Raw genomic sequence first — 26,375 nt, forward strand, 5'->3', positions numbered from 1 at the left:
ACGAAAGAAAAAAGAGAAAAAATTATTAAAATTACATATTTATTTAAAATTTAAAAAATATAATATACCTATATTACAATTAAAAATATAAAATTAGATATAATATAATAATATTTAATATAAATATCAAATTTATTATTTTATTTTAATAATAATATTTTATCCAAAATAGTTAATTTTAACATTTACTAATTAAATTTATTAAATAAAATATCATAAAATAATTTTTTTAAAATTTTTAAAGTAAACGTATTTTATAATTTTCTGTTTTAAAAAATAATTTTTTAAAATAATAAAAAAATATTTTTAACTTTTTAAAAATATATTATCAAAATAAAAAAATAAAAAAAATTAAAAAATAGAGATAACTTGTATAAGCATGACAATATTAAAAAAAAAAATCATAACCGTTGTCAGGATAAAAAATGGGTAAACACCAAAGTAAAAACACGAAAACAAAAAAAAAAAAAAGACAAGAGACGGAGATTACAAGACACAACTCAGTTGAGATCTACTGTCCCTAATTTAGTGTCCCTTTCTCTGTTCACCCAATCAAAAATAGTCATATCACCCATCATCAAATAATAATTTTTTTAAAAATGTTATAAAATCAAATAAAAAAATTATAAAATCAAATAATAATATATATATATATAATCAACATATATATCATTTATAATTTTTTTTGTTTGATTTTATAATATTTTAGAAAAAATTACTATTTGATGATGGGTAATGTGACTATTTTTCATTGGGTGGATAGGGAAGGAAACACCAACTTGGGACAACAGATCTAAGCTCGACACACTGCAACCAAAAGGAACTTGACTTTTTACCTCAATATGAACTATAACAACTGTTCACGTATCTAAATTTCTCTGAACTCAAATAATTAAAATAAGATATGCATCCCCAACAATGTCGTAAGTTCCTCATCTTGTTCCACACAACAAAGCAAAGTATTTCATGGAGGTGCCATCATTCAATCACGTCTTCTTCTTCTGAATATGACCCAACAAAATTACCTTCGACCTCCAATGTTATCATAAGCTTAGGTGCTGAGTTAGTTTTCTGTACGTGGGGAGAGTATTTCATCAATTTTTCTTTATTAGATTCTGCAACTGGCCGTTCTGGACAGCAGCTTTGAGATCTAATGACAAAATGGGAGGAAGATATAGAGTCATTTAGATGGAAACTCTTAAGATATTTATCCCGGGAAATGGTGTGAATTACTATATTTAAGAGCAGAAAACTAACCATCAGAGCCACCAATATGCTTGCCGTTAACAAATACTTGAGGAACAGTACGTCTACCCACCAGGTCTAGCAGAACATCTTGAATTTTATTTCCATCATCTATACAAATCATTATACAAGAATTAGCATGAAAAACAGCAACATTATATGACATAGGCAACAAGAGGCAGTTGTAAACCAACGCCAGCCCCCTCCTCTCTAGACAAAATCTTAAATAAGGGAAAGAAGAGAACAAGTGAAAAAAGAAAAGGAAAACAAAATAGAACACACGGGAAAATGCAACTCGCATAATACCCCTTAAACCATGTTTACCCACTAACGCCATTAAGTTATGGATAATGAACACAACAAAATAGGAGTACCTCGAAGATCCAGCTCCACAACAAAAGGTTGCTCATGTAATTCACTGAATATCCGCTTGGCACGGAGGGAAAACCTGATGTCAGGGAACGACAAATAGATGTCAGGCCTCTTTGTGACCAGAATATGGAATTTACAACACCACTACCAAGGCTTAATCCTTACATGCACTCGTCAATCATCTAACATCAAAGAAATCAACTGAACTTTTTATGCAACACAGCTAATAAAAGCTTGTGCATAAATGTACACAAAGCAATCTACATTAACTTCCAAGACACAATATTAAAGAGAGCTGCAGCAATGGTGAGAATCTCTGGGAACTCCAGTTTTCAGTGAGCAGTTCAGAGAATGCCAAAACATAATTTTCCATTACTTATTCTACCAAACCAAAATATGAAACGTGGCAGTAGCTGAGGGTGAACAATTCCCCTCCCCTTCAATTTTGTGAAAAATATGCAAGGTATATGGCGAGGAACTCTGGGAACTCCAAGTTTGTTGCAGAGTCTAGAGACTGCTGTAACAGAATTTTGTGTTACTTATTCTACCAAACCAAAATATGAAACTTGGCAAAGGTGAACACGTCCCCCACCTTCTCTCAGTTTTCTGAAAAATGTGTTAAAAGTACAAAATTTTGAATATTTTTTCAAAATTGTCCCGCTTAAAAATATATCATCTGAATCCATTTTAAAAGAAAAAAAGTGATAAATAAATAAACATAGAAAATCACAAACTATTATATGATAGTTTAAAGAGTAAGTTACACTGTCCACCCCTAAGGTTTATCCTAATTGCAGGAAGCACCCCTAATGTTTTGGGAATGACAGAAACCACCTTTACTCTTAAAAACAAGGATAATTTGATCATTTTGCCCCTGGTTTCTCTCGTCTCTCTCACTTTCTCTGTCATCTCTTCCTCTCTCCACTCTCCTCTCTCATTTTAATTACATAAAATTTGTTTAATTAAAAAGTTATGTTAATTACAAAAAATGCAGTGAATGAATCCACCATTTTTTGGCAGCCAGACTGGATCTTTTTGTGAGTAGCTATTTTTTGTTCTACCGTTTGTCACCCATGAAGCCATAGCTGGCGCCACTGCACTGCAAACCCATCACTGGCCCACCCCTTTCTCAGAAAAGCTTAGCAAGTAAAAACAGCAGCCATTGGCAAAAGAACATTTTCTCACATCATTGTTTTGATTTTCTTGCATTTTCCCATTCAGTTTCACCTACTACCCATACCCGAAACCTCAGCTTCCTCAAGGCTCCCAGAATTCCACTACAAGCCTCATCTTCTCTCTCTCCAGGTTCTATTTTGTTCCCATGCTTCTCCTCCAATTCATTTGTTGATTTGATCTTTCAAGGCTTCTTGTTGAATCAACTGATTTAATTAACAGATGGAGAGGTAATTGGCAAAAAGAGTAGCTTCAACATGTCATGATTAGTTGAATTGGGCTTGTTGTTCTGTTCTTGGACTACGTAGCAGGAGGATTTGTTTCGTTTTGATATGCATTCATTCAGTCAAGCAACTGGGTTCCATTACAATCTGGATTCTAACACAAAGGGCGATTCAGACTTTGTGATAGGTTTGCATAACCCCATCGTAACAACAATGGGGTACCCAGCAATGGGATTCTGCAACCCCATCATTGGGGTTGAAGACCCCCCATTGTTGGCCAGGATGGGGATGAAAGAGAGGAGGGAGGGAGGGATATAATATATATATATATATTTTTTTTGTAGACCAACTCCAGTCTATTGTTGGACTCAGGGGACTCAGTTCTATCTATCTATATTTCTAAGTTTATTTATCCCATGAATCTTGCTCTGATAAAATCAACTGTCATGCCCCCTTTGGGGGTAGTGTGACTAGCCATGATCCCTAAGCCAAGACTTAAAGATTGTGAAGCCTAAACAATTAAAAAGCCATTCATCTTATTTCAATTGAAAAATCTCCAAAGTCAATAAAAGAAATAAAACTAAAACAATAATCATTAATAGCATATACCAAGTCGTCAATAATTTTTTCTCATTTTTTAAGAATCAACCTAAGATATCTAAACTAATCTTTCTTAGAAATAACTTCATTGTCAAGTCTCACCATAACATTATCCACACTTTATTTTGTGAAACTTACATTCCATATACTTAATAATCGATAAATCAATTTTCGACCTTTTCAACTTGATGCCTTTAAATTCTAAGGTACCCTCCATGATTCAAGCTTGTTGTTTACGCTTTCTTTTCTTATCTTTCAGAAGATTACCATTTGCAAATAACTTACATTAAGACACCTTATTTAATGTATTTTATTAATTCATCCATTACTAGAACAAAAAGGTAGGAACTTAGTGAAAATCCTGGATGTAATCCAATTATAATTAGAAATGCCTCAATATTTCTTCCACAAGTCCTAACATACATTTCTATTTTATGATAATGTCTTTAATTACTTGCATAGAAGTAATCTAAATTCCCTTCTTCTTACCATATATAAATCCTCTTGTTTATCTTTAAGGCCTTTTTTTTGTCATATACCTCAATGAATAAATAGTTTATATTATTGACGTAGTAGGTTTTAAACCAAAGTAGTTTTTAGTGATCTTGGTTTCTCTTCCTTAAACTTTTTCTCAATCACCTTCTACAAAGTTCCATAGTATGATTTATTAGCCTGATTGATCCTTCCATAATTTTTATAACTTTGAACATGTCTTTGTTCTTGCCCATGAGAGTACTCATTCTTTACTTTTCAAGCATCTCTTTGTTTTAAATAATTTCATATATTATAAAATGCCTTCATTTTCCACATATTTTGATGTTTCTATCAATGTATTATTTAACTGCTTTACTATTTGTTATCTCTTTCATAACTTGATTTACTTTTTCAGGATAAATAAATCTATAGAACATGTAATTCCCATATTCTTTGAAATTACTAAAAGGTCCCAACATATCATTTATTTTTCACATTCATTAATTAGCTTAAGAAAATACATCTCATCTCCCCTTGGTCACCCTCTCATTTACCAGCTTTAGACCTTCATCTATTATGCTCTTTACTTGACTCAATTCACACATGTCAAGCAGTTTCATATGTTAGAATCCAATCTCTTTCACTATATACTTTTTCATCAAGAATAGGATGCTATCATGAAGAAATAAAAGTCCATCAGAGTTCCTAATATATGTAAAATATCACAGAAACCCATATGTGAATTCAAGCCTGTTTGGCAATTTGATGCTTCATTCACCGAAGGACATAACATTACTACTTGATCTGGTATGGGCACATTCTGCAGAGCATGATTGAATATAAGTACTTAAAACTACCGAAGAGTTTTAAACAATGAAACAGCCTGAAGGAGTCTACATTATGTCATGAACCTTGGAGATGAGCTAGGGTATAAAAGGAAGATCGAGAATATTAATGTCAAGAGAAGAACCTTCCAAGCCTCTAATTTAAATTTTTCTGCTCATTACTATTGTTGTTAGTTACTACTCGTTGCTGTAATTCTTTAGGCAGACTAGCTTTACTTTCTGTTATGCATTCTAGAAGGAAAACGGTTCTGCCATGTGCAGAAGGGGCAAGGAATCTCAAGTTTGTTAGGAGAGTAGGCCCCACCTGGCAGGGAATCTTCCCCCAGGCATTAGAAAATATCTGCCTACCCTCAACGAGAGGAAGGCATGAATGGAAATCAGAATTCTTATTGTTCCCTTCTCTAGATTCTTTCTCTCCCTCTTCCCTTCTTCCTACTCTCTCTGTTCTTATTTCTGAACCCCTCTCTCCCTCGCTTTCTCGCTGATTAACGCTTCTTGTACGAGTACCAAGCTCTCATAATTCGCATTGGGATTGGAAGAACGTGTATTGTCAGGCCAGGCCGTGACAATCTTGGTATCAGAGCATCGGCTCTTGGCCGAGGCTGCAACTTGGGGAAATGGCGGAAGGAACTCGCATGAAAAATTTTGAGACGCAGTTGCAGCAGGTTAGCTCAACTGTGTCGAAATTCCAAGGAATGATCGACCAACTCAAGATTCGAGGGGAAAGGAACCATGAAGCGATCGTAGCAATGGATCGCAAGCTAGAAGGATCGTTGGAGGGAATGGAGCAGAGGCTGGAAGGATCTATGACGAGGCTACGGGAGGACATGCAGCAGTTCATGCTCATGTTTACACGCCAGAATACAGTAAGGATAGCTCCTGACTTTCCTCCATGCGAAAGGGACGACCCCATTTTACCAAGAAATAGAACGCACAGGAGGGAAGGTACGTCCAAGATTGAGGTAGAGCATGACAAAGGGTTAGAAGGGGTGGTGGTCAGAGAGAGGATTGAGCAGCCACACGACCATCCTCTGGGATTCACCATGCCCAGGATGGAGATACCGATGTTCGAAGGAGCTAATCCTCGATGGTGGTTGAGGAAGCGTGAGAGGTTGTTTAGCTGGCATAACATACCCAGAGGACAGAGGGTGTTGCTAGCCGCCGCTTACTTTAATGAAGCGGTAGATGCTTGGTTTCAAGGGTGTTTGAGTTTGAGGGAAGATTATACATGGGAAGAATTCTCTGAAAAGCTATGTGAGCGATTCAGAGAGAGGAGTATGGCAAACACGATAGAAGAATTCAATAAGCTTAAACAAACAGGGAGTGTTGAGGCTTATTTGCAGAAGTTTGAGAAGTTAAGATCGTTTATAATATACCACAACCCACACTTATCCGAGGCTTATTTCGTGTCAAGCTTCCTGAGCGGCTTGAACGAGAAACTACGACCAATGGTCAAAATGATGAAGCCGAGGAAGGTGGAGCAAGCCTCGGAAAGCGCTCGATTACAAGAGTTGTCTGTGGAGGCACTAATGAGGAAGCAGAGACAGTAGCAACGGGGAGTGAATATCGGAGCCAACCCTATTGGAGGAAGAAGTTACCCTCGCGATGCAGCAAGGGGTAACCAGGTGGTCAAAGGTGTAGGCGAGTCGAGCTCAGTTCCTTATGGGGAACAATTAAGAGAGCAAAGGAGGATGGATGGCCTTTGCTTTCGATGCGGTAACAAGTACCACCCAGGACAGCCCTGTAAGAGGCAAATTCTCTTGTTGAAAGGGGACGAAGAAGAGAACCAAGAAGAGAAATAGAAGGAGACAGCGAGAAGGAAGTAACATAAGACAATGGAGAGATTTCCATTCACGCTCTGAAGGGAGTGACTAATAACAAGATCATTAAGGTGGGAGGATGCTGTAAAGGTAACGATCTTATGATTTTAATAGATAGCGGAAGTACCCATAGCTTTTTGGATGAGAACACCGCAGGGAGATTGAAGTGCCAACTCACAGGGACTCCACCTTTGAGTGTAACGGTAGCTAACAGCCAAAGGGTGTTGAGTAAATCAGCCTATAACGGGTTCTATTGGGAAATGCAAGAAGAAAAATTCGAAACAGATTTGAGACTGCTACAGCTAGGGGGCTGTGATGTGGTTCTAGGGGTAGATTGGATGAAAGGGGTGAGCCCCATCAGTTTTGATTTTAATAGGATGGAAGTGTCCTTTGAGAAAGAGGAAGGAAAATGACATTGTCCGAAGGAAAGGAGGTGGGGATGTGCAAGATGATGTCGGGAAAGAGACTGCAGAGGGTGATCAAGGGGAAATGGGGGTGCTGGCCACAACTCTTTTCGATCATGGCAGCCGAGGAGGTCCAGCAAGTCCAACACTGCAAGGAGAGACGTGCCAAACAGTGAGTGCATTCCAGGGAGGGCCTGATCAGGTACGTTACTTAGACCTCCTTAATAGATTGTTGGATGAGTATGAGGATCTCTTCCTTGAACCCCAATCACTCCCTCCTACCCGAGTTCATGACCACACCATCAACCTAAAACCACACACTGAGCCTATTAACATTAGAGCCTACCTGTTACCCACCACTCCAGAAAAATGAAATTGAAAAAATAGTGAGGGAAATGCTTAAACAGGCCATCATTAGACCAAGCTAAAGTCCCTTTGCTTCTCCCGTCCTTTTAGTTAAAAAGAAAGATGGAACATGGCGGTTTTGTATGGACTACTGCCAACTAAATGCTATAACCATCAAAGATAAATTCCCTATTCCGTTGATAGAAGACCTTTTGGACGAGTTACACGATGCTCGATTCTTTTCTAAGCTAGACTTACGCTCGGGCTACCACCAAATCCGGATGCCCGAGGATATTCACAAGACAGCCTTTAGAACTCATCATGGGCATTTTGAATTCTTGGTATGCCCTTTGGACTCACCAATGCCCCAGCCACTTTTCAATCCCTTATGAACACCATTTTTGAACCCCATCTTCGAAAATTCATATTGGTATTCTTTGATGACATACTCATTTATAGCCCCTCATCTGAACTACACTTATTCCACCTTAGAGCCACCCTTGACATCCTCCGATCTCACCAGCTGTTTATTAAGAAGTCTAAGTGCGCATTTGGTCAAGGGCAGGTGGAGTACTTGGGGCACATTATATCCCAAGGAGGAGTCAGCACCGACCCCTAAAAGGTGGAGACCATGGTGTCTTGGCCAAGGCCAAATTCAGTAAGGGCTTTGAGAGGGTTCTTGGGATTAACCAGGTATTATCGCCGATTTGTAAAGAACTATGGGATAATTAGCAAACCTCTAATGGAATTGTTGAAGAAGGGAGGTTTCAGTTGGGGACCAAAGGCAGAGGCGGCTTTTAAGGAACTAAAAATGGCCATGAGTAGGGTGCCAGCTCTTGGTCTGGCAGATTTCAACAAGGCTTTCATCCTGGAGACCGATGCTAGTGGAACTGGAATCGGTGCGGTTTTGGTGTAGGAGGGAAGACCTCTAGCGTTCCTAAGCCAAGTGCTAGGTCCTAAACACTCGGGACTCAGCATATATGAGAAGGAGTTCCTAGCAGTTTTGATGGCTGTTGAGAAATGGAGGCACTACTTAGAGAGAGGAAGATTTATAATCAAGACTGACCATGAGAGTTTGAAGTTTTTGTTGCAACAAAGACTTTAAACACAGCTGCAGAAGAAAGGGATGGCCAAGCTCATGGGGCTGGACTATCTTATTCAGTACCAAAAAGGGAAAGAAAACATTGCTGCCAATGCACTCTCAAGGTGCCATGATGAAGGTAGTTCGGCAGCCATGACCGAAGTGGTTCCCCAGTGGTACCACGAGGTGATTGACAGTTATGACGGAGACGAGAAGCTTAAGCCCTTGCTGGAGGGGCTAACGTTGGGGCCGACGTGGGAAAGGGATATACCTTAAACAGGGGAATGCTAAAGTATCGGGGAAGGGTAGTAATCGAAGATAAAGCAAATCTAAAGAAAAAGATATTCCAAGCCTTACATGAATCACCCATGGGGGTCACTCAGGAGAACAAAACACGTATTTAAGGGTGAGGCGAGTTTTTTATCAGCCGAGAATGACGTCAGAGATTAAGGGGTTGGTGCAAGCCTGTGACACTTGTAAGAGATGTAAATCAGAGACAGTAGCCTACCCGGGGCTACTACAGCCCTTGCCTATCCCCGAGCAAGCTTGGTCAAGCATATCAATGGACTTTGTGGAAGGGTTGCCAAAGTCTGAAGGTAAAGACAGCATCCTAGTAGTGGTGGATAGGTTGACCAAGTTTGCACACTTCATCGAATTAACCCATCCATACACAGCTCAAGAAATGGTTAGAGCTTTCTTGGATAGGGTGGTTAAATTGCATGGGACTCCTAAGACCATAATTTCAGATCGAGACCGAATTTTCACCAGCATAATGTGGCAGGAACTGATGAGATCAATGGGAACGAAGCTGAGCATGTCCACTGCCCATCACCCTCAAACGGACGGCCAAACCGAGAGGGTGAACCAAAGTCTTGAGACCTATTTGAGGTGCATCTGCCTAATGCAACCTAAGGAATGGCACAAATGGCTAGCCTTGGCTCAATGGTGGTACAATACTTCCCACCATTCCTCCTTCAAGATGACCCCATTTGAAGCCTTATTTGGGTACCAACCGCTGGTTCTACCTGTAGCGGAAGACGAATCCAGGGTAGCTTCGGTGGATGACTACTTACGAAGGAGAAGAGAGGTGACACAACAGCTGAAGCAAGAATTGGCTTCAGCTCAGAACCGCATGAAGCAATTCATGGACAGGAAAAGGAGCGAACGAGAGTTCGAAGTGGGAAACGAAGTATACTTGAGGTTGAAGTATCCTCACCTCAAGTCCATCACTCGGAAAAAGGTGACCAAGCTCAGTCCTAAGTACTATGGGCCATTTCCTATAAAGGCCAGGGTGGGGAAGGTGGCATACCGGCTTCGATTACCGGCAGGGTCGCTCATTCACCATGTATTTCATGTATCTCTTCTTAAGAAGGCAGTGGGAGAACAGCCCGTCAGTGCAGCTCTACCCACAATTCCCGTGGAGGTTGGGCAAGCAGTGGAACCCGAGGTTATTCTGGAGCAAAGAGTGATCTACAAACATGGCGCTCCACTCATGCAGGTGTTGGTTAGGTGGCAGGGAAAACCCCCGGAAGACAGCACTTGGGAGTACCTATCGATCTCATCAAGCAATTTCCAAGAGCAGTTAATCTCCTTAGCATTTCTTGAGGACAAGAAAATTGTTAAGGCGGGGGAAATGTCAAGAGAAGAACCTTCTGAGCCTCTAATTTAAATTTTTCTGCTCATTACTATTGTTGTTAGTTACTACTCGTTGCTGTAATTTTTTAGGTAGACTAGCTTTACTTTCTGTTATGCATTCTAGAAGGAAAACGATTCTGCCATGTGCAGAAGGGGCAAGGAATCTCAAGTTTGTTAGGAGAGTAGGCCCCACCTAGCAGGGAATCTTCCCCAGGCGTTAGAATATATCTGCCTACCCTCAACGAGAGGAAGGCATGAATGGAAATCAGAATTCTTATTGTTCCCTTCTCTAGATTCTTTCTCTCCCTCCTCCCTTCTTCCTACTCTCTCTGTTCTTATTTCTGGACGCTCTCTCCCTCACTTTCTCGCTGATTAACGATTCTTGTACGAGTACCAAGCTCTCCTAATTCGCATTGGGATTGGAAGAAGGTGTATTGTCAGGCCAAGCCGTGACAATTAAGACAAGAACTTGGGGGAGAAATCAGTTGGGAGTGAGAGAACAACAAGAAGATAAGGGAGGAGATCACCGAGAGAGAGAAATATTAGAGAGAAATAAAGTTTTCAATTCATTTTCATCATGCCTTCTTCTTACAGCTGAGGCAATATATATATATATATATATAGCCTCATTTAGCTACCAGACAAAGCTCTCTAACCACCTAAACTACAAGATAAAAGGGAAAAGACAAAAAAAGAAAAATATCCTAACAAACTATTGCAACCCCAATACAATGATGCCCTTCTATTATTCCTTGGGTCATGACAATTCCCCCCTTCTTGAGAGAGTTCTTGTCCCTAGGAACTTGCAGCAAGTAGCCGTTGTTTCATCCAATTCTCGCCTTTTCTAGCTGATTTATCTTCCTTTCTTTCTTTCTCTTTCTAGGCCTCTTCTTCTTCCTCATTCTTAAGTGCCCAAGACCAATCTCAGGCCTAAGTTGCCCCAAAACTTCCATAGGTAAGCACGTATTTCTAGCTGCCGTAATTTCATTTCCATCCAGCCCATTGCCATATTCTACTACAAAACTTCCAACAACACCCTGGAAATGCAACAATAGAAAATTGCAGACTTGCCTTTGATACTCAGCAGAAGAATTCCTCTCCAATTCCAGAAACTCCTTGCTACCTCTTGTTATCCCTGTCATCCGACTAGCTGCACCATTCAACTCTAGTTTAGGACGACTTCCATGATTATCATTTGGAACATCCTCATCAAGAACTTCTTTTCCAAAGGGATCGGTGTGTTCCTTTAATGCTCCTTTTGTCCAAACACCTTGGACCAAGCCCTCGTAATTGCTGATGTCGCTACCAACATTGCCGTTACAGCCACCTTCCTTATCAATTCCGCTGCCTAAATCAGGGTACTCCTTTTTCGACTGCTCCATTTTAAGTCCTCTTTGTTAAGACTCTCGTGATAATTCTCGAAGAATTCAGCGAGAAAGCTGTAATGATACTTCTTAGTAAGTATCATTGCAAACTCTTACAACTTTTCGTGTAACATATGTCCGAAATTCCTTGCACTCTCCATGTATCCCACTGTTAGGTTTTTTGTCAATTCGACTAGACTTAATATTCAGCCTTTCCCTTGCTTGATTCCTTTCGCTAAAATGTTCATCACTCCTGCTGTTCCTAACTGAATATGCAGCCTTCTCATGCTACCATTGAGGCTCTAATTGCCTCATGTGTGAACTGCCTCCCTTGGCTTCACAAACAAGACACCCCATTGAAGATGCAACATTCTTCTGCTGCAATTGAGTCTCCCATAGCCTCACATGTATGCTATCTATCTTGGCAAAACTTTCACGGGTGAAACCAGCCACAAGCCAAGAAACTAGAACTCTTTCACCTTGCTTCGCCTCCCAAATTCACACGTCCAAACCGAGGGTCGTTCTATCGCTTGGAAATTAACCATGTTAGCCGGTAATAGCCTAAATAGATCAGAATTCACTTGGTTAGCTTGTTGATGAAGTCTGTCTCTCGAACTCCAAACCTCAGTGCTACGACAGCCATCTATCATCCCAAGCATCAGAATCAATTTTTGAAAATCAACCGTCTCCTACACTACTTCAAGTTGCTTCGAAATTTAAGCAATTATACCTGGATTTGTCCAGATCCAATTCAATGGTCGAAGATTTAATCAGCCTCCTACAAGTCGCCCCTCTCTGTGATGCCTTCCAGTTCACAATTGCCTAGCCTTGAATCTGCTTCAGCTTATGGCAAGTTAGTCGCAGCACCAGCAACCCACCGGTCGAAAGCTTCGCTATTTGTCCGCTCCAGTCACGATCACTACCAGTCACAAACTTCTTGCCAATGACAGCCCAGCCAGTGATGCATCAAAGCTTCCTTCCCCTCGCTTTGCCCAATCACCGACCATAATTTGACAATGGCCACAACACTCACTTCCTCGCCCGACCAAACCACGATCACCAGAAACCCACTGCACAATCGCGATCACTCGAAACTCTTACACCAGTCGCGACCTCTTGGTCGTCGTCGTCCGCATCAACCTCTGGTCACCCACTCCAGTCGCTCGACCAAACCGTGTCACCCATTCCAGTCACGACCTCCTGGCCGTCCGCATCAACCTCTAATGGACTCGAGATCGCCTTAGGACATCCACACTCTTCATCCGCTACAATCACGAACGCATGTTGGTCCATGTCACCTTTGACAAACTGTCGCCTCTCATGAATGATCGTCCATTCACGTTGCCTCCAGTGTGCTCACCGGTCAACCCACCTCTATCCGACTGCCCAGACCATCAGCTCTGTTGCGATTAACAGAGGTCGTTGGCTTCGCTATGAATCGACGACGAGAATTACAGCCGACAAAAATCGACCACCTCACTTACAAGAACAATTGAATTTACAACCGACGAATGATGGCTCTAGTTGGAATCACCTTCCAATCTAAATGAGCAACACACCGCTGAGCCCCAATCAGATTCGCCTTCAAATTGGAGCTGCAACAGAATCACAGCCGAGGATGGTACTGCTCTAATACCATTTGTCATGAACTTTGGAGATGAGCTAGGGTATGAAAGGAAGATCGAGAATATTAAGAGAAGAACTTGGGGGAGAAATCAGTTGGGAGAGAGAGAACAACAAGGAGATAAGGGAGGAGATCACTGAGAAAGAGAGAGAGAGGGGGGGGGGAGAGAGAACTATTAGAGAGAAATAGAGTTTTCAATTCATTTCATCATGCCTTCTTCCTACAGCTGAGGCAATATATATATAACCTCATTTAGCTATCAGACAAAGCTCTCTAACCACCTAAGCTACAAGATAAAAGGGAAAAGACAAAAAGAGAAAAATATCCTAACAAACTATTGCAACCCTATTACAATGATGCCCTTTTATTGTTCTTTGGGTCATGGCACATTATCACCCTATTTTTCTTAGAAACCTTAACGTAGGATGTTCAAGCCAGCCCACAATTTCTCAAAAATCTTTACATAAAACAAAAGCACGTCTATCCCTATATATTAATAGGGTGCTTTTATTGTTTTCTCAAAAATTCTTTTAATTTTTTCCTAGTTATTACTGGTTAGATTTTAACAAGTCCATCAAAAATAGCACAAAAGGCATGCACCTTTCTCCTCAGGGTGAGTCACACACCTAAGAGCCTAGGTGAGGTGCACACCTCATAGAATAAGGTGCCCTTAGATGAGCCTAGAAGCGCCTCAGGCATGCTTTTGACAACTAAGATCCAATCTCCATGGAAGGTGTCCCAGTGGTTCACATTCCCACATAACTGTTACCTTTCCTACATTTTCTACATTCCGAAGTGTTATTTGATAGAATCATGCAGATTGTTAAAAATGAGAAAAATATATTCATGTACAATATTTTATAGAAAAATGTTGCAAGAGTGTGAGAAATCCCCTCAACAACTCTAGTGTTAAAGGTATTCCTCATGCACACAACTAGCCCCAAACTTGACCCTGTGGGATTAAGGCTTGCGGGTATTATTGTTGTATACGTGTACCCTTCTCATCTTTTTTGACAGGAAAACCACTGGGTAGCTGGTTCAATCATCGGGTCACTAGTCAAAAACCAATTTTGGGCTTGATTTTGTCCAGTAAACACAGCCAGCCAACAACCTCTCTTTATTTCCTTTTTTATTATTTGGGTAACAACAAACTTGAAAAACAAAAATTGGACTCAACAAAGAGAAGTCAAGAAAGAGAGAAGAAGAAGAATAAGGAGGATAGGAATTGGTTGGCAATCACGACAAGGAGAAGAATAAGAGACCAAATAGGAAGGTCGAGGTTTCGAGAAAGAAGAAGGGATGAAGAAAAAGGGAAGAAGCAGAGAAAGGTCCAAGGGAATGAGGAGGAAAGGGTGAGATTGGGCTTGGGAGAAAAAAGATGAGAACACCCCAAGAATTTCTAAAATTTCTTACTTTGAGAATGAACAGACAATCAAAACAATATTTTCTATTGTTATTTCCAAAATTCAAAACTGAAAACAAAAGTTCTACCAAATGAACCCTTAATTTTGACCTCTCCATTGTCCCTTTTCTTCTTTTTCTTTTTACAAACTAGAACCCAACAGAGCCTAAAGTGAGGAAAAAGAAATCATGCTTCAACATAGATCATTTTCCAACAAAAATAATCCAGAATGTTTAACAATTGACTGTGGAGAGTACATCATTAACTAGTCTGTCTGTACTCTCAACTCATACATCCAACAGCTCCTTGCTTTCTCTAATCATTAGTGGCTAACCTACATCCCCATAATGGCCACCTCTCCTGCACATGAACTGACCTCTCGGGCATTTAGACTGGGTTTCTTAGGATCTTTTGAAGCTGATCATCTCCCTAGAGTTGTTTCCCACAGCAACTGTTGTTAGATTGCCAATAATCGGATCTTGATTCTCGACCTTTTTTGGTGGCTTTCTTTAGCAAACAGAAAAAGAAAAGAGAGTCCAACATGCAATTTACGAGAGTAGCTGCTACTGAAAATACGATGTGCAAAACACAATCAAGATGATTTGCCCATGTGAGAAGAAAAGTATATGATCATCGGTACAGATAATTGACGAGTACGTTACCCACAAAGACAGGAAAAGTTGTTGTAATTTTAGAACAACACGCAATTTCGTCCACACAACGCGCCTCGCATGGCATAGACCAACTAGCTAACAGTGCCTTAACGAAGAGACTGACCAAAATCACCGGGAAATACTAAAACTATATCAACGTTCATTACAATCCAGATCAAACAAGTTCAGAAACTAACCAGAAAAAAACGATTGTCTCTGAAATTGAATAGTTGGAGACACAGAAACTGTTCGTTCTCCATTAAGAAACACAAATCGGGATAAGAGCATTACCAGAAGAGAGAGAGAGAGAGAGAGACGTACGGGCAATAGGATTTGGAGAAGATGGCAATCCTGTTGGAGTAGATGACGTTCTGAACGAAGGCCGAGGCTGAGTTGGAGGCTAGCGCTTGTTTTGGTTCGCTGCCCAGCACCAGTAGTACTAATACTAACGCTAGCATTGTTATCCCAGAAACCCTAGTTAGCTGATGGAACTGCGTCATCTTCCCTTCGTCTTCTCGCTCGCTCGCTCGCTTGCTAAAATTTTCTGATGAACCAACGAATGAAACAATCCGATCCGGCGGTTATTAACCATATCTAATGATTCTAATCTCATAAATAGTGCTGTATTTGGGATTATCGTTCTTGCGCAGCCTCGATGCTTGTGTCCTTAATTGTATTAGAGAAAATAAATCATAAATTGAAACTTTGTGATGGATACCCTAGTTCCCAAAAGAGTGATTAATGACCCTTAGATGTCTAAGTACATTAATGCAGAATTGTAACTTAAGCATCTAAGTACATCCGCCAATTGCGCCAACTCCTAGGCTGTTGTTCAAGTCAGGCGTGTCCCAAACCTCAAGGGCTGAGACTTGAGATCCCAACACTTTAGCCCTTATGCAGGGTGTAAATCAAACTTGCAATCCACCAAATTGACACTGACATATTATTTATCTGACTGTTTGACCTATGTCTTATGGGCAAATAAATAATGCGACTTATTGGGATGCCTTTCCTTGCAAGGGCCCCGTCGCTCGATCCCATAATTTTTAGTAAGGGAGGTAAATATGAATCTGATCTACACTAACTGTGCAGAGAATGAATTCGAACTTGAGAAATCAGACTGCCACCACTCCTTACTGACCACTGGGGTAGAGATGGGAAATAGGTCAGCCCGCCTCATAGCATAGCCCGATTCGGCCCGTTACTATAGCAAACGGGCCGGGCCGGCTCACCTAGCAAAATGAGGGTCATGCTGGGCCAACAATATGTGGCCCACGACTCGGCCCACCAAAATGGCTCGTGGGTCGGCCCACCAACTAGCCAGCTAAAATGGCCCAACCCGGCCCACCAAAAAATAAAAAAATATTTAAAAAATTATGTTTGTATTTAATAATTATAAACATAATAATTAAAAATTATGTTTCTTGTAAACATAATTTTATTGTAATGTTTGTAAACATAATTTTAGTGTAATTTTTGTAAACATAATGTTTACTGTAAACATCATAATTTTACAAATATCAAAATTATAAGTAAACATTAATAAACATATTTTAAAAAATATTAGTTACATTTGAGAAAAAATAAAAAAATATATTTAAAAAATTATATATAAAAAATTTAAAATAAATAACTCATGAGCCGGCCCAAATAGCCAGGCCCACGGGACAGCCCATGGCCTGGCCTGGCCCAGCCCACTTTGGCCCATTTATTAAGGGCCATAGGGCCGTGTCGGGCCCAAGTTTCCACTTCCTTGGCCTGGCCCTGCCCGTCTCTCTCATGGGCCAAATTTGGCCCGGCCCACCCAAATGGGTGGGCCAAGCGGGATGCGGGTCGACCCGGCCTGACCCGCCCATTTCCTATCTCTACACTGGGGCAACCCAAGAGACAAATAATAATGCCGCTTCTATTCTATATATTTGTTGTTTTAGACTAACCCTTTTTTATTTTGTTGTCTTATTTTTTATCTATTTGGGTGTATTTTTGAAATAAATAAAAAAAGAGTTAATTACTAAAAATGGGTATTTTTTATAATTAACCTTAAAAAAGATACAAAATATACACATCAAGATCATATAATATTTTTTAATCAATATATAAATTAAAAAATATAAGATATGAAAAACATTTCAGACTTTTATTATTTTGAATGTATTTATTAAATTTATGTAGCGACTCTTAAAAAATAAGTTATCTAATTTCTTATTTGACATTTTTCATATATGCTTATTTCTCTTCTTCAGACAAACATATATTAGATCTTATAAATAAGAAAAAATAACTCATTTGGCCTTGCATTTTAAAAAATTTAACAAATAATTTGACAAAAATCTTAAAATACTTCTCAACTTGATCTTAATTATTTCATATCTTATTCAAAAAAATATTTCAATCTTATCTTGATACAATATTATTTTACTCATTTTAATAAATGTTACCCTAAAAGAAATCATGCATATTATTTAGAAAATGTTTTTTATAATATAAATTTGAAAATATTTTTTATATACAAATTTTCATTTTATATTTATAGAAAATAGTATAAATTTATCTTTTTTATATGATATTTTAAAGTAAAAATATCAAATCACATCTATTATTCAAAAAGAATAACAAAAATATTAAGTGAAATACTAAACAAACAAAAAAATATAGGAACAAATATTGTTATTGTGTCAGCCCTTATTGTTATTGTTTAATGTTAATTATGAAATGATAAATGATTAAGTTTAATAACATTTTTTGGGATTATTATCTTTGCGTGATATTTTGTCGTTCGTGCTCTCAATTTTGAAAAAAGAGATAAATTACATATAAAGACTTTATCTCTTTATGTAGAATAAAGAGTCGAATCCATAATCTATTAATATAAATTTCAGCTTATGATGATCCAATTATTGACACAAGTTTAATAACATTTCTTAACCAATTATTCCCCCCTACTTTTCTTGATTTGTAAAAAGCACAAGAATTCCCGTGGAACTTTGGACCGCCATGGGCAAGTCTTACTACAGTTGCGACAACGGGACGAGTTAGAAACGCGAGGTCATGCTTAGAGTAGCAATTCGTCTTTGCCGTTTGCCATTTGGTCAAGGCGGCGTCGGGAGCCCCATGGAAACGACGTCGTACCAACAACATTTCATTCTTTGTTCATCTCACCGTCTCGATTGGCCGGTCAATCAGATCCAACTATTAAAACGAAATGTCCCAGACGGCCCCGGATTGGCCATGAGATTCATCAGAGATCGGGCTCTCAGAAGAATCGCCACCAGCGGAATCACCGACCAGCGTCGATCTCATCGTCCGAGGCTCTTTTGCGTCGCCAACAGCCACTCAAACGCCGCGATGACCGACGACAAGAAGAGCCGATTAGGAGACGAGTCATCCGGTTTGAACGCCGACAGGAACAAAGAGGACGAGAAATTACCACCGCCGCCGGAGAAGCCCTTGCCGGGGGACTGTTGTGGCAGCGGATGCGTCCGGTGCGTGTGGGACGTCTATTACGAAGAGCTCGAAGCTTACAACAAATTACTCTCGAAGAGCAAAAGCCGGGCCGACGATGATGATCCTATGGCTTCCTAGAGTTAGATATCCTCCACTGCTAATTTGATTCTGCGGGTCAAAATTCATTTCTTAATAATTGCAGATTGATAAACTATATACTGTTGATGCTGATTTGATATGGATTGATTTGTTCGTGATTATTTTTCCTTTCAATTTGTGGTCTTAAATCAGTTCGCTGTTCATACCATCTGAACCTTTTCTCTTGAATACAATCAAGCCCTTGAATTTTTTGATGGAAGTTATTCAAACTGGAATATTTGTAAGGGTAAGGGTAAATATAATATATTTCTATACAATAAGGACCAAATTTCCGCAATTTTTTATTAGAACGCTCTATTAGCAATTTTCCCAGTTATAAGATATTTTGATAGTTTTCTTTTTAATGACTTAATATTAATATATAATTCATCATGAGCATACTTTTGCGAAAAGATGGCATTCATAAAATTATTTTTATGAGATAAGAATAATGATAATGATATATATAAGCAAAAAAAATCTTATACAAATCACAAATAAATAATATTCAAACAAAATTTTGATATCATAAATAAAATGAGGGAGAGATAAGATAGAAACAGCCACCCTTTCCGCAACGTCCTTGGAAGAATAGGAAGATGGTTTGGAGATTTCAAAAAATGTAACATCACTTGTACAATAGAAAAATGGGTCCATAAAAATTTGTATTCAATTTTGTAGATAATTTTAGGTGTATTATATTTAATAATATAAATAAAAAAAATTATAATTAAAAAAACTAAATTTGTAATCTTTGATAATGACGTTGAATTTACCAAGGTGGGTGGACAAAGGAGATGAAATAAAAAATTGGTGAGGGGAGAGATTGAGAGTCAGGGAGGGATTAGGATATTTTCGTTTATAAATAAATTTTAAAATTTAAATTAAATTTAGTAAAACTCAATCATTTGAATACGAGAAAAATGAAGTGGTAGTGAAAAAGAACGAGTAATTGTTGTCCCTAAGACATAAATCGAACAATTAGATGAATAATATGTTGGTGTTAATTCAATAAATTATAAGTTCGATTATCACAAAAATTTAGACATACCTTATAATTTATTTTTTTTAAGATAATTAAGGTTACTAGTATTATAATAACACAAGAAATCGAGCAACTAATGGTTCCTAAATGTCTTGTCCATGTGTCAAACTCAATCAATATGGCCAGACATTGACACGTTATTCAATGTACCCTCCTAATTCCTAAAGCCCTTGAGTTTCATGAATGTGGCAAAACTTGTTCAGTGATTCAAGAATTGAAATTTAATCCCACTCTCCAGATTTGGTAACCCTTCCTCTCCCTTTCTCGTGCTCCTTTCCGTCCCTTCCCTTCTCCTCCTCCCTCGTCAAAGAAACAACCACTTCTTGTCATTAACCAGATCTAGAGAGAGATGGGCAACGGAAAGATCGAGATAAAGAGGATAGAGAATCCAACGAACAGGCAGGTCACTTACTCCAAGCGAAGAAATGGTCTCTTCAAGAAAGCCCAAGAGCTCACAGTTCTCTGTGATGCCAAGATCTCTCTCCTTATCTTCTCCAGCAAAGGCAAATGCAATGAATATATCAGTCCCAACACCACGTATGCTCTTCTTAATCATACACTACTCCAACTGCATATATATAATATATTTTAAAGACTTCTTGTTGTGTTAAATATTTCCTATTAACCAGGACGAAGAAGATCTATGATCAGTACCAGAACACTCTTGGCATCGACCTATGGAACACGCACTACGAGGTTCATACATACATATATATATATAGAGAGAGAGAGAGAGATATATAGATAAAGTTGCTTTGAAATTTTTTGGGTTGAATGAATGAATCTGATCTGCCTGTAATGATGGAGTTATTTGCCAATGCGCCCAGAGTATGCAAGAGCAATGGAGGAAACTGAAGGAGATCAACGATAAACTAAGGAGAGAGACCGGGTAAAGAGAAAGAGCTTTAATTCTCCTTTATTAATTCATGAATCATAGGTTTGATAATTTGATTTGTAGAATTACTTACAACTAGCTGAATGAAAGTATCTACTGCTTGTTTTGTTTTAACTTGTAATCACGAATGAAGAAACTAAGTGGGGTGAGGTTTAATTTCCCAGGCAGAGAAAGGGTGGTGATTTGATGAGCTATCTGAGCTTTGATGAACTGCGTAGACTGGAGCAAAACATGGCTGCTTCTCTGACGACTATACGGGACAGAAAGGTGGTGGTGTTTCGTGTTTCATGTTTCAACAGTTCAACGATTACAGTCCATATCTCTGTTTTGGGATATTTGTTTTCTTTTCCATTGATCTGCAAAACACTTTGTTACTTCTCTGACTTGGTTCTTTTGGTCCCTTTGTTTCTAGTCGTCTTCTGCACATGCTTTGATTAATCAATATTATTGATTATTTTCCCTCATGGTTCAATGTTCTTTTTCTTTCTGTTACCTATTATTTCCACAAATCCTACCAAACCAAACACCGCAATAAACATTTAAACTTCACTAGCTCTGCAATTTAGCTGGGGGCATTTCTCCCAGTATATATATATATATATATATATAACAAGCCATTCTTCATTGATTTGTGGCAGTATCATGTGATCAAGACTCAGACGGAGACTTGCAAGAAGAAGGTTAAATAATAGTATTTATATATATCGAATGCCCTTATTAATTTAGATCACTTTTGCTTGTGTTCTGAATTCAAACCTGTTCTGCAGGTGAGGAACTTGGAGGAAAGGTATGGAGATCTCCTACTAAAATATGTAAGCAAGCCTCTTGAATCTAAAAAATGCTATTTCATCTGTCATCTTGTTCATTAGCATTCAGTGTTTAGTGTACAAATTCAAGCTTGGGATCTTAATTCTGGAAGAGCTGTGAATCCAGGAAGCGAAATGCGAAGATACCTGGTTCGGATTGACTGCCGACCACGGCGACTACAACTCTGCGGTTGGATTTGCAAACGAGGCCTGCAATCTGTATGCTCCCCGCCTGCAAGCCGCGGGCCACCCTGACCTTCACCATGGAGGAGCATTTTGAGATCATTGAAACCGCCGTTTGCTTGGCGCTGAGATCCTTTGCCTCTCCACAAAATTCATTTGCAGTGTGTTTCCTCTACGCTTGGCATTGAATGTAGTTACTACCCAGAATCTTGATGGTGGTGTAATATTTTGCATTGACGTGGCCCGAGAGTAGAAGTGCTTAAATAAGAGGTCATGAGTCCAAGTTTTTATGTGGATTGTCTTTTTATTACGATGGTGTTACGATGTTATTGTAGTATGGGCCGTTGTCTATTATAAGATTATTTTAAATTTAAGGACGAAGGAAGTCTAAGAAGGAATCATTTTTTATTCTTTAAGATTTGTCAATTGAAAAATCTTGAGTAGCTACCAGTTGCTCGCTGCACCAAAGAGATTGCCTTAGGCAATCCCCTTGCACCAAATGGGTCCAAGCCATCCCCATTGATCCCTTTTCCCTTTCTTTTTCTTTTTATTTTTTTTTTCTCTCTTCTCTTGTCTATACATATTACATAAAAAGGGGTGGCTTGGAACCCATTCCCTCAAAAAATGATCTTTGACCTCTATTTTAAATAGTGAGAGATTAAAGTTTTTCACCACATTAAAAATGGAGTTTTTGAAAAAATTTAAAACCTTGGCCCAAGAGGTGGAGTAATGCCCAAAGAGTGTGTTGGGTATAAATAGGGACACGAGGGTAATCCTCCTATCTTTAAAAGAGAGAATCCTCCTATCTTTAAAATAGAGATCCAAGTGTGTGTGTGTGTGTGTGTGTGTAAAAGAGAGAAAAAAAACATGAAGAGAAAGAAAGAACTTCTACCAAGGTGAATAAGGAAAGATTAGAAAGCCTAAAGAGTAAGCAAGATCTTCACCAAAAAGGCTTCAAGGTGAGATTTTCTTACCAACAAAACTCTTATTTCGTGCCTTTTTTTTTTTTTTTTTTACATGAGAAATTGATTTTCAAAAATATACTTTGTGACTTTTTATTTACATCCACAATCATATATAACCATGTCATTAAGGTAATAAGGTTGATGACTTTTCAAGAGGTGCTTAAGGCATGAGGTTGAGAAAACTCTTGGAGGATGGTAACATTGTTACAAAAGGAAACCGCGAAGTAAAAATATGTATTTTTTTTATATAAATATTTTATTTTTGGAAGTTCCTCGTCTAAAAGGTTCATTTTATAATTTGGATTTATTCTCTAAAATATTAAAATGTTTCAGGTGATGTAAGTGGTTCAAAGGGAAAAAAAGTTTCTGAAACGTAATTTTGGTAGTTTTGTTATTATTATTTTCCTTTTTATAGTATGTCATGTTTTGTAAATAATATGCTTATTTTTATGTAACATACTAGAACCATGTATAAATTTTATTTTATTGGTATCAAATGTACCGAGCATGGCAAAACCATTGTAAGAACTAAATTTTCATTCAAGGCACATTATTTTATTTTGGTGAAAATAGATAACTTTTATATTCATATTTTGAGTTGTAATGAATTAAAAATTTATTCTAAGAGTTTTTAAAATTTTTTGGTCGGGACGTCTGAATTTTTTTTAATTTAATATTTTAGAATGAATTAAAAATTTAAACTCTTTGATCTATAAAAAATAAGTGCACACATAAAGATCTCATCTTGATAAATTAAACTAACCTTAAGAGTTTAGGTAAAAAAATAAGACACTAGAGGTAAACCTCTTTAACCGTAGTTTTAATAAATAATCTCTAGTAAATTTGAAAAAAAATCAATAATAAAAATGAAAACTCAAGAAAATAAGGTTGTACTTTATTTACTTTTCAATTTTTAGTTTTAAGTTTTGAATTCATTTTCAATTTTTCTGTTTTGATAGTCTGTTTTTTAAAAATTAAAAAAATGTTCTTTTGTCATTTTAAAAAACTATTTCTCAAAACAAAAAATTAGAAAACGTATTCTCTTTGAAATTTTGAAAATAATTTTTTAATAATATTTTATTCAATACATTTGATTATTTAGTAAATTAGAAATATTTAATGTTAATATATTATAAAAAATATATATACATTTTAAAATTAATGAATTTTGTAATATTTTTTCCTATTATAATAATAAAATATGAATAAATAAATGTGTTTTGAATTTAGAGTTTGTTTTGGATGAAAACACTCAAAATAACTTTTTGTTGTTTTGAGATTTTTTTATATTTTTTTTATTTTCAATTTTTTTTTAAAAACAGCAAAGAGAACGCGTTCTCATTATTTTAGAAAATCGAAAATTAAAAATGACTTGAAAACAATAAAAAAAAACACAGCCTAAGTGTTTTGAAAAAAAAAATATAATTCATAAAAGTTGATGAAAACATTTTATGAAAAAGTATTAAAAAAAAATCTCTATGATGTGAAAACATATTATAGAAAAAGAAATGTTTAATCTCATATGAGTTGTATATGAACTAATTTGACATTTACCCTAATTAAAATATATTTGTAATACTTTATTAATTATTTAAGTGATTTTAATGGTTTTCCTTTAAATTGGTACAAATCTTATATTAATTCTAAGAATAAAAAACACTTCATAATATTATACACTAATTACATAATGTTAAGTAAAATATATATAGTTTAAAAATAGAAAAAAAATATCCATATGCCTGTAATTTAGACTATTTATGTGGAGACAATTTATGATTTAAAAATATTTTTAGAGATTCTCGTGATTTAAATAGTAATTAATTAATTTTATTAAATTGAATTAAATTTATCTAAAATTAAAATTAAAAAATAGTTGTTGACAATGATTTGTTATAATTGTATAACAATGGCACTACAATCTAAGAGGGAAGTGAATTGGATATTTGAGAAATTTAAAAACTTTATAGAGGTATTGAAATCAAAATATAAAAATAATGAAACATAACCAAAATAAATACAAAAGTGATACAAAGATTTATAATGGTTTGACTAAATCAAGGTTAATCTATTACCTTAACTCCTCATTAAGAATTTAAAGTAATTTACTAAAACCTCATACCACACCCGGTAGGCCCTTTATCAACCTTGTTAGAAATTACAATCTCTTATTTCATAAGTAGCCTTTCTAGCTCATAAGTTAAAAAATACAAATCTTCTATAAACAATGTAGACCCTCTAACTATTTAAGTTAGGAAAATTAAGAATAATAAAAAAAAGATGATCTAAAAGTAGACACTCTTAATTAGTTACAAAATATTTCAAAATCAATATAAGGCTAGAAAAAAAATTATACAAATGATAATCAAAACCTTTTGAGAAAAAAAAAAAGAATAACAAATGAGAATACAAAGATTAAGCACTTGAAAGCTTATAATAAATTCTCTTGGGATACTTGAATAGACTTTCATCTCTCTATTTATAGAGCTTCACAAGAGTTTTAAAAAAAAAACTAGTTATACTGTAGCAAACGGTCGGAATCACTGTAGCAAACGATTGAATTTATTATAGTAACAATAAAAAATAATTTTAAATAATTTTTTTCACATTTTAACTAAATAAAACATAATATTTCAAATGTCATAAAAAATTTATTATAAGATTTTTGACATTAAATTGTATGATGAAATTGATTTTTATTTTGGTGCTTAATAGAATATATAAAAATAATTTAGAGCACCAAGTTAATAACCATTAACAAAATAATTTAATAATCAAAATATAATTATTTTTTATCATTAAAATCATATCAAATGCAAAACATCATGATTCTGGTCCTTGAAACCAATCATTGGCAAGAGATTCTAATCGCTAAGGCCATCTCAAACGGTGGTTGAATCTGCTCGCCAAGCTAAAATTTGATAAGCCAAATCAAGATTTTCAACTCAAACGGAGCTTGTCGGGTAATTCACACCAAAAGTCACAAAATTTTGGTGTTTTTTGTAATTTGATCACTAAACTTCAATTGATTATAAAGTGGTCGTAAAACTTTCAAATATTTTGTAATGTGATCACATTTAAGACTTTTTGGCTTGGTCTCGCCGAAGTTGCTGATGTGTTGATGACGTGGCACTGATGTGTTGGCAAAAGCATGTTGAAAAGTCATAACTGTGATCACATTACAAAATATTTGAAAGTTTTGTGATCACTTTATAATTAATTGAAATTTAATGACCAAATCACAAAAGATTCCAAAATTTTGTGACTTTTGGTGTGAATTACCTGGAGCTTGCCATAACCAATTTTCCAACCATGAAAAGTCTCGCCATAATTGGCGACTGAAATCTCCTAACCATATCTTCCCCCACCCCCAAACGACTAGCAACACATGGAAAGAAAAAACCAAACTCGGTGAAGATTGAATCAACCAAAGAAGACGAGTTGCATGCGAAAGTGACGAGTAGCAATGGTGGCGGAGAAAGAACCAGATCCAACAACGATGACGAAGAGCAAAACCAGCAATAGTAATGGCGTGCAACGTCTTTAACTTAATTAAGGTCTTATTTTTAATATATGGAGTGTTCAAGTAAAAAAAAAAATCACAATAACCTTTAATGAAAATTTTAAACTATAAGGGATCT

The 26,375-nt window shown here is 37.0% G+C and overlaps 3 protein-coding genes across 4 annotated transcripts; 2 read left to right on the forward strand and 1 right to left on the reverse strand.

The window, feature by feature from the left end:
• Nucleotides 1–810: 810 nt before the first annotated feature.
• LOC127803127 (glutaredoxin-C3) lies at nucleotides 811–15,851 on the reverse strand. The gene is made up of 4 exons (XM_052339163.1): nucleotides 15,583–15,851; nucleotides 1,620–1,693; nucleotides 1,258–1,356; nucleotides 811–1,150 (listed from the first exon to the last, which is right to left on the reverse strand). Exons 1-4 carry the CDS (start codon nucleotides 15,759–15,761, stop codon nucleotides 1,095–1,097), a joined length of 408 nt encoding a protein of 135 aa, XP_052195123.1. The 5' UTR covers nucleotides 15,762–15,851; the 3' UTR covers nucleotides 811–1,094.
• A 2,443-nt stretch (nucleotides 15,852–18,294) lies between these two features.
• Nucleotides 18,295–18,965, forward strand: LOC127803133 (uncharacterized). The gene has a single exon (XM_052339171.1). It carries the CDS (start codon nucleotides 18,310–18,312, stop codon nucleotides 18,841–18,843), a length of 534 nt encoding a protein of 177 aa, XP_052195131.1. The 5' UTR covers nucleotides 18,295–18,309; the 3' UTR covers nucleotides 18,844–18,965.
• A 231-nt stretch (nucleotides 18,966–19,196) lies between these two features.
• LOC127803132 (agamous-like MADS-box protein TM6) lies at nucleotides 19,197–22,153 on the forward strand. Of its 2 annotated transcripts, XM_052339169.1 has the most exons (7): nucleotides 19,197–20,425; nucleotides 20,518–20,584; nucleotides 20,716–20,777; nucleotides 20,948–21,050; nucleotides 21,422–21,463; nucleotides 21,551–21,595; nucleotides 21,717–22,153. In XM_052339169.1, the coding sequence occupies exons 1-7, from the start codon at nucleotides 20,238–20,240 to the stop codon at nucleotides 21,867–21,869; spliced, it is 660 nt and encodes a 219-aa protein (XP_052195129.1). In that variant the 5' UTR covers nucleotides 19,197–20,237; the 3' UTR covers nucleotides 21,870–22,153. The 2 variants fall into 2 exon arrangements, with proteins under 2 accessions (XP_052195129.1, XP_052195130.1); XM_052339170.1 differs by lacking the exon at nucleotides 21,422–21,463.
• The last annotated feature ends 4,222 nt before the right edge of the window (nucleotides 22,154–26,375 follow it).

The sequence above is a fragment of the Diospyros lotus genome, chromosome 6 (assembly GCF_014633365.1).
Source record: "Diospyros lotus cultivar Yz01 chromosome 6, ASM1463336v1, whole genome shotgun sequence".
NCBI classification, from domain to species: Eukaryota; Viridiplantae; Streptophyta; class Magnoliopsida; order Ericales; family Ebenaceae; genus Diospyros; species Diospyros lotus.